The sequence below is a fragment of the Carya illinoinensis genome, chromosome 13 (assembly GCF_018687715.1).
Source record: "Carya illinoinensis cultivar Pawnee chromosome 13, C.illinoinensisPawnee_v1, whole genome shotgun sequence".
NCBI lineage: Eukaryota > Viridiplantae > Streptophyta > Magnoliopsida > Fagales > Juglandaceae > Carya > Carya illinoinensis.
Genome location: NC_056764.1, coordinates 12,884,210 through 12,893,235, shown reverse-complemented (window position 1 = coordinate 12,893,235; position 9,026 = coordinate 12,884,210). Strand labels below are relative to the sequence as shown.

Genomic DNA, 9,026 nt, shown 5'->3' with positions numbered 1-9,026 from the left:
ACAAATTCCACATAATTGCTAGTGTGCCCTAATGATTAAGAAATAAATATTAGTATATTGATGTATTTCTTTATTTTTTAAAAATATGGAGAAGAAAAAAAAAGAAAAATAAAAAATAACATTTATCCTATGGGGAACGCCGACGGCAGCGAAGTAGCATTACTCAATAATATAAGCCTAAAGTTTTAAAATCTAAGTGCGATGCTGCATTCCATCCAACATGGTACAAAGATCCAGAAAAATATCACCCCTTTTTGTGGCTCTTTAAATGTTTACTGATGTAAGTTCTACTGACAGTAGGAATATCAGTGATCGAGTCCAAGAGAAAAACCTTTCATAAAATTCTGAATATGATATGATATGCAAGTAGCAATAAAAGCATTTTTTGCTGCTCATCATAATAGTAAAAGCATGAAACAAGTCAATTTTTCAATAAGTTCAAACCAGTCAGCAGCAATAGTTGAAAGAATTATTCAATGCAACCTCGGGGTCTTGTCTCTAGAAGGTTCAGATTCATCAGTAGATGTAAGGTTCAACTTGACATCTATATATATATATAATATGCTTACAGGAACGGAATTTATTTTCCCATATTCAAAGGAAAAGTCCATATGGGGTAACTTAAGCTGGACGAATGTTCAACCTTTTACACGAGACCACTTTCAAACTTACATAATCAGCCACTTTCACAAGCTATATTAATAGCTAAAATAATGAACTGTGTGAATGTTCAGGTTTTTTTTTACAAGCACCACACAGATTCAATCTGAACCCGTCAATCACGTTATCAAGCACATCTGCCCAGGCTGGAATCACTACAATCAGGTGGAGAGAAACTCATAGATACTCCGGTCCAGATGTTAAGAGATATCTCTGCACAGAGGCGTGTCTGATAGATCAGCTGTTGAGGGTAATATATCCTAGAATAACATCAAACAAAATAATGCTTAAAATGGTCGGTAATACCAAAGGCTCCTTTGATAAATGAGTCGGAAAAAAATTTAAAAAAGAAATTGATATGGATTCATTCGTTTGCTAAAACAAACTTGGTGCCCAGAAGAAGGCGATAAAAATCACCCTTTTTCCCAACTACGAAGCATTTTAGCATCTAAGAGGCTTGTCGTATAGTTGGCTGCAGGCTACAGGGGAGTATCCCTCTTGCAGGAGATGAGGGATACATCCGCTCCCAGATGCTTACATGGTACAGTAATATAAGCTTAAGTACGAATAAAAGTTTAAATTGGTGGTTTATGTAGGTACCTGTGGACTGTTGTGAAAATACTTTTATCATTTCTATTAAATAAATTCATGTAATCCAACGAGTATGACAAATAACCGGTTGAGGAAAAATGAAATCTCATACATTTTCAGCTAATATTATAAAAAATACATGGGGATAAATGTAAGAGCTGTGTAGTGCTGGAATCTTTTAATCAACCTTTGTGCCAATAGATTGAATGCTGTATGCATCTGACATGAATTCAGCACATTTAACAACCTAACAGCACTTCTGAAGTTGACCAAGTTCTTTGAAATCGAAACACCATCAAAGACACTCACATAAACGAAGTATGCTGATCCCAATATGACAAAACATAATTAAGATTTGCATGTTTGGGTAATAAAATGAGATAAGAATTTTGTGACTAATAGTGAAATGGTTTGTGAATAGTAGTGAAATTGTTTAAGTTAATATGTTGTAATGGGTTCTGGGAAGGAGAGAGAAAAAGTTGAATAAAAATATTATAAAAGTTAAAAATTGTTTGAAAGTTTGAGAAAGTTGTAATGATTAGACAATGATCAGATGAAAAGGTTGAAAATTTGTAATTGAAAAGTGTTTTGTGTTTTGAGTGATGTTTAAGAAGGAAATTATGAAAAGTTTTGAGAATCAGATGAGACCATCTCCTTTCTTCTAACTTCTCAAACAACCCATAATCCCCCACCTAAAAGATAAGGTACAAAATTACCAAGTCCAGTAGCCTTGCCCAAATTTATCTGAAAACACCATTGAAATGTGTAAGATAAACTAATATGCTGCAATCACATACAAGCCCACAGAAGTTAAGCATCCAGTAATAGTTAACTTATGAAGCAGGATATCAAATTAGTATCTACAATACTCACTCAGTCACACGTCTAAGATTCTATAATGGGAGTTAGGAAACAGTACACTAATAGCAAAGTTTGAACAACTTTCTTAAGAGAATTAAAGAACATATAGCAATGAACTACTGGCTAATGATAATTGCGTCATCATATATGATATTATTTTCCACATGTCAACATCAAATCTTCCCCTAAACACTAAATTATTTTTTATCAGCTCACATAAACAAAAAGATTTGAAAAGAAAAAGAAGTGTTAAGATTTTAGTGAGAACAAACAACTTAGAATATTTAAATAAAAAACTGTTCAATGCAACATTAATGGATACATATTAGAAAAGTATTAAATTAAAAAAAAAAAAAAAAAAAAAAAGGAAGTACATGGGCTTACCAGAGAAATTACTAGCCAAATTACAGAGAGGAAGAGGCTGACTGCAAATCTTTACTACCCTCAGTTTTAACCTCAACATCAAATAAGTCCTGAAGAGCAATCATCTTAACAGGGCTGGACTTCAAGCTCTTTATTGCTGCTGCAGTTGCCAACGCTCCAGGAACAGTTGTTATCACAGGAACCTTGTAAGCAAGACCCATTCTTCTCAGCTTCATTCCATCAATCTGATCAAGTGCATCACCTGAGCTTGTAATCACCATCAGCTGGATCTGCCCGTTAGCAAGCATATCACCAGGATGTGGCCGACCCTCATGCACCTTCAGCACTCGCTCCACTGGAATCTTTGCTAATTCAAGAACATGGGCCGTCCCCGAAGTTGAAACAATACTAAAATCCAGCGCCAGAAAGGCCCTTGCAATTCTTTCAAGATGGGGCTTTGTCAAATCATTCAAGCTTAGGAACACAGTACCAGAAAGTGGTAGTTTATGGCCAGCTGCAATTTGGGCCTTCGCAAATGCAATAGCAAAATCAGGATCAATGCCCATCACCTCACCAGTGCTACGCATCTCAGGCCCTAACAAAACATCACAGCCCTGGAACTTCTCAAATGGAAGAACCGCTTCCTTGACCGACACATATTTAGGGATTACCTCTTTTGTGAAATATAGTTCATGAAGGGATTTCCCCGACATGACGAGGGAAGCATACTTAGCCAATGGGTGTCCAATAGCCTTTGACACAAATGGAACAGTACGGGAAGCACGAGGATTTGCCTCGAGCAAGTAAACCTCCCTTGAAACTGTAATTGCATACTGGCAATTCATGAGACCACATACATTCAGCCTCTTAGCCAACTTTGTAGTCCATAACCTAATTGTGTCCAAGCAAGAAGCTGGGACAGTTTGTGTTGGAATCATGCAAGCCGAGTCACCCGAATGGACGCCAGCCTGCTCGATGTGCTCCATGATCCCACCAATCACCACATTACCTTGTGAGTCAGCAAGTGCATCAACATCAATCTCAATAGCATCAGATAAATACCTGTCAATCAATACAGGTCGTTCTGGATCCACCTCAACAGCATTTTCCAGGTATTTCACAAGCTTTTCATCACTATATACAATCTCCATTGCACGGCCACCCAATACATATGAAGGCCGGACAACAACAGGATACCCAATGTCTGCGGCAATGGCAATGGCATCACTGTCGCTCTTGGCAATTCCTCCTTTTGGCTGGTCAATGTTTAACTCTTTCAATATTGCATTAAACCTCTCTCTATCTTCAGCTGCATCTATGGAATCAGGCGATGTACCCCAAATCCGTACAAGCCCCGCCCCACTGGCACACTTGGGCTTGTGTTCATCTAAATAACGCTGGATTGGGAGAGCCAGCTTCAGTGGTGTTTGACCCCCAAATTGCACAATGATTCCATCAGGTCGTTCCAAATCAATTATGTTTATGACATCTTCAATGGTCAGGGGCTCAAAGTATAGACGATCACTCGTATCATAATCAGTTGATACTGTTTCAGGATTTGAATTCATCATGATTGTCTCATATCCTGCTTCCTGCAAAATGGGAAAAGAAGAAAATATAATGATAAAACTAATAGTTAGCACATTAAAGCAACAAGACCATGTGCAGCCAGGCTTCTAAGAATATAGTCGTCAATTCATTTAAATATACAGTCACTGGGCCATTTTTGGACTGTTTTTGTATAATCACATCAATTAACCAATGATCATTATGGCCGCAATAAGGATTAACCATATTAGAGCAACAAGGCCTGGTAAAACCAGGTTTTTTTATACCACTATCCCATCCAAATATACAATGAGTAGACCACTTTTTGGACTGGTTTCCAACAATTACAGGAATTAAATCATCATTTTGGCAGACAAGGGATTAGAAATGATCCAAATCCAATCTGGTTAAACATATATTAAAACTAACCACAGATACGTCACAGTGAAATCAAAGATTTAATCAGTAAAAGATTGTGTTTAGATAACACGTTTTCATTAATAATACTAATCCCATGCATGCATACGTGTGCGACAATTAATTAAACACATTCATTTTATCATGAATGAAGTTCATATGTGATCCATAAATGTCATTTGATGCTGCCCATTACAATTTTATGAGGTAAACAAAGAATCAAGAATAAACAGGCTTGTTTCTTCTATTCATTTTTTCCATCTTATAAAATTTGGACATTTTAAAATAGAATATGAATTCCACAATTGTTTATCAAACTCATCTTAAATATTTCTATCCAACCATAGGCTACCAATAAAGTATCTAACTAAATTTATCTACTTCCGACTCCAAATCAAAAGTTCAACACACCTAATTCAAGAGCCTATAGTAGAAGACTCATGGCTAGGATGTTTGATCATTCAAATAACCAAATAATATATGGAAATGAGTTTTGCTACACATAAGCCGGTGAGTTAGCACACCACCTATAGTGGGACCCATTACAACTTTAAAAAAATCAAAACACCAATCATCTTTTAGCATAGTTGATGTGGAAAGCTTCCACATTGGCAGTGTGTTGGGTGTGTAAAAAATAAGGCTTATAAATAAATTTTCTCATATGGCAATATGATTCAGCTAGTAGTTTGTTGCCTTCTCATGTCAATAAACTGTCCATGCATGATAGATTGGCCTGGTTCTCTTAATGAGAGAAACACAATATAAAAAGAGGAGATGGAGGAAAAAAAAATAGTCAACAGGACAAACCTGAAGGGCAAAGGATGTATGGCAACAGCAATAGTCAAATTCAATCCCCTGACCAATCCGATTTGGTCCTCCACCTAAAATCAAAACCTTCCTCCTTTGAGTTGGAGCTGACTCACACTCAAAATCATAGGAAGAGTACATGTAAGGAGTATTTGCCTCAAACTCTGCTGCACAAGTATCTACTCGCTTATATGCTGGAGTCACACCCAAAGACAAACGCTTTGATCGGACTTCTTTCTCAGTGGACTTAGTTGCAAAGGCAATCTGCTTATCACTGAAACCTCTTCTCTTCACCTCATAGAAGTCGCTCTTGGTCAAATCAGACAAACTACGAACAAGGAGGAACTGTTCCACATCTACTAGCTCTTTAAGCTGTGTGAGGAACCATTTGTCAATGAAACTCAGCTCATGAATATCATCTACCTTCATCCCCTTCTTCATTGCAGCGTATATGGCATGGATTCGATCTGGATTAGGGACCCGAAGGGTATACTTCAACTCTTCCCATTCCCTTTCAAGTTCTTTAACCTGTGCACAACCCCATCCTGAGTAGCCACATTCCAGTGATCGAACTGCTTTCTGGAAGGATTCCTGGAACGTGCGGCCTACTGCCATGGACTCACCAACAGATTTCATTTGAGTTGTCAGTAATGGCTGAGAACCAGGGAACTTCTCGAATGCAAACCGGGGGATCTGCATGTCAAAGTTGATGAAAAGCAAATTGATAAGTAGGATGAGGAGGGGGGAACAAGAAAGACTCTATTCCTTCCTGCATGTGTAGAATCTAACAAAAAATATTAGTGGAAGTTAGCAAGAGCTAATGGATAATCATGGCTCAATTTTGAACATAGCATCAATCTTAAACATTATTAGTATAAAATTTATTTTCTTTCAAGCGCCCCCCCGGGGGGGGGGGGGGGGGGGGGGGGGGGGGGGGGGAGGAGATCTCTTTCTCTTCAAGCCATTAACATGCATATATAATTTTGTCTCTGAAAAATGCATGATGGCAATCAAATAAGAAAATAAGACCACTTCTGCCAAGATTGATCATTTACTTAAAGAAAAGGCAAGCCAAATTGTACGAAATCGTTCTTTTTTGTGATACAACTGTATACAAAATGCTCTAGTACTCGAGACAACTCTAGTTGTTGCAACATTTGATGGCACCCAGATTTGGTAGAGGGGCCGAAAAAGGAAGTTATTAATCATTTGGGTAATGGTTGCCAAGCTGCACTTTAGTCCTCTCCAAACTCTTAGATAAATGTCATATCAACGTAAGATGAAAACAGCTCGCGTATGATATTAAAGCTCCGACGATAAATGTCAAAGAAAGCAGAGAGAAGAGGGGGGCGGGGGGGACAGCATGTGCAGAACAACTCTTTTTTTTTTTTTTTTTTATAAGTACACTGAAACTGAACAAGTGCAGAACAACTGCCCTGAAAAGATTTAAAATAGGAGACAAGTGTGAAACGGAGAATATAAGTAACGTGGGATCGCATACACTAAAATGCACTTATATCTTTTCAAACTAAACCCACTATATAGTATAGAATTACTTAATTCATATTTTAAGAGACAAGATAATCTTGATTCTGAATAACAACAACGATGCTACTAAAGCTAAAAAGAAACACTTGCCTTAGTCACCACATAATCTATTGAAGGCTCGAAACTAGCTGGGGTCTTTTTTGTGATGTCATTTGGAATCTGATCCAACGAATAACCGATGGACAACTTAGCGGCCATCTTAGCTATCGGAAACCCTGTAGCCTTCGATGCCAGAGCCGAGGACCGCGACACCCTCGGGTTCATCTCAATCACCATCACCTCACCATCTTGAGGATTAACGGCAAACTGCACATTGGAACCACCACACTCAACCCCAATTTCCCGAATAATAGCTATGGAGTAATCCCGAAGCCGCTGGTACTCCTTATCGGTCAATGTCTGGGCTGGCGCCACAGTAATCGAATCCCCAGTATGAACTCCCATCGGGTCGATATTCTCAATGGAACATATAATGACCACGTTGTCGGCCAGGTCTCTCATGACCTCGAGTTCATACTCCTTCCATCCTAGCAGAGATTTTTCCACCAAAACCTGCGAAGTCAGGCTCGCTGCAAGCCCAGCCTTACATATGGTTTCAAATTCCTCCTTATTATAAGCAATACCGCCGCCGGTACCTCCTAAAGTGAAGGCGGGCCTGATAATCAATGGAAACTCAATATTGTTCGCAATTTCTATGCACTCATCTAACGTGTTGGCAATCCCCGACGGCGGCGTTTTAATCCCGATGCTCTTCATGGCCTGCTTAAACAAGTCTCTATCCTCTGCTTTCTTGATGGCCTCGAGCTTGGCACCGATCAATTCGACGCCGTATTTGTCGAGCGCGCCACTCTCTGCCAACGCCACCGCGAGGTTCAGCGCTGTCTGGCCGCCCATGGTGGGCAATAGAGCGTCGGGTCGCTCCTTCTCGAGCACCTGCTCGATTAATTCTGGAGTCATCGGCGCAATGTAGGTCCTATCAGCCAAATCCGGGTCGGTCATGATCGTGGCCGGGTTAGAATTGATCAGAATGACCTCGTATCCCTCCTCGCGGAGCGCCTTGCAAGCTTGAGTGCCCGAGTAATCGAACTCGCATGCCTGCCCGATCACAATGGGCCCAGCCCCGATTATCATAATCTTCTTCAGGTCGGTCCTTTTCCCCAACTTGGGTCTCGAATCGGCGATGGAGACGTCCGATTGTTTGCTTTGAACCGATCCGACTCGGGACCGATAGTCCACCTCGTGCCGAGCGAGCTGAACCGGCCATGGTCGGAGGCTTAAAGGGGCTAAGTATCTCTTATTGCGGAGCTCGTTGGAGCAGAAAAGTACCCGGTCACTGTTTGGTTTCGACAACAAGCGTTTGAAGTGAGAGGAAATGGAAGACGGTCGCGAAAGAGCGAACTTGGAAGACAGAGTATCACAGTTGATGCAATAGCCCATGGTCGCTGAATGTCACTCTCTTCAACAAGTTCGGAGAAACTGCAACATACAAAAACGGAGCTAGAGATAGAGAGAGAGATTAGAGAATAATCAAATGGAGGCTGAGAAGATATTGGAGAAGGTTGATAATGGAGGCTGACCTGGTTGGATATATAAAAGTGGAACAAAAAGTGGTGGAAAAGGCAAACAGGACAACTTGAAAAGACTAGGGTTTAGTAGTGGCGATGTCGCTGTCCAGGCGTTAAACTGGGGCGGGTCGTGCTGACAGAAGTCGAGGCCCAAATTGTCACTTGCCCAAATCCATTTTATTAATCTATTAGGATAATTTAAAATAATAAATAAAATATAATAAATAATTTTAATTTTAAAATAATAATAATATTAAAATAATAATATTCTAATAATATTTTATTAAACTCTTATCTTAACTCATATCATCTCAACTTATTATCCAAACTGCATCAGGTACAATAAAAAACACAAAAATTATATAAAATATTATTATAATGCTATTTATTTTTAAAATTTTACCTTATTATTATTATTAAATAATATATAATATATTTTTAAAAAATTATTACTAAGTTTTTCTATTTATTTTTACAGAACAATATTAGGTATAAACTCCGAATAAATAAGTCTCATATGAGCCCTTTGTAAAAAAGTGGGTTCTACTAAAAAAATATTTTTTTACATTTTTTCAATTTGAGGTTTACTTTTTTACAAAAGTTTGCACGAAACTTATCTATTTAAGATTTATACAAATCATTTCTTTCTTTTATATTAAAAAATGG

The 9,026-nt window shown here is 38.7% G+C and overlaps 1 protein-coding gene across 4 annotated transcripts; it reads right to left on the bottom strand.

Moving 5' to 3' along the window:
- Positions 1-492: 492 nt before the first annotated feature.
- On the bottom strand, positions 493-8,433 carry LOC122291557 (carbamoyl-phosphate synthase large chain, chloroplastic). Of its 4 annotated transcripts, none has more exons than XM_043099340.1 (5): positions 6,886-8,433; positions 5,248-5,940; positions 2,497-4,067; positions 1,968-1,995; positions 493-920 (listed from the first exon to the last, which is right to left on the bottom strand). In XM_043099340.1, exons 1-3 carry the CDS (start codon positions 8,230-8,232, stop codon positions 2,517-2,519), a joined length of 3,591 nt encoding a protein of 1,196 aa, XP_042955274.1. In that variant the 5' UTR covers positions 8,233-8,433; the 3' UTR covers positions 493-920; positions 1,968-1,995; positions 2,497-2,516. The 4 variants fall into 4 exon arrangements, with proteins under 4 accessions (XP_042955274.1, XP_042955275.1, XP_042955272.1 ...); XM_043099341.1 differs by having other exon boundaries at positions 493-873; XM_043099338.1 differs by lacking the exon at positions 1,968-1,995 and having other exon boundaries at positions 6,886-8,432.
- Positions 8,434-9,026: the final 593 nt, after the last annotated feature.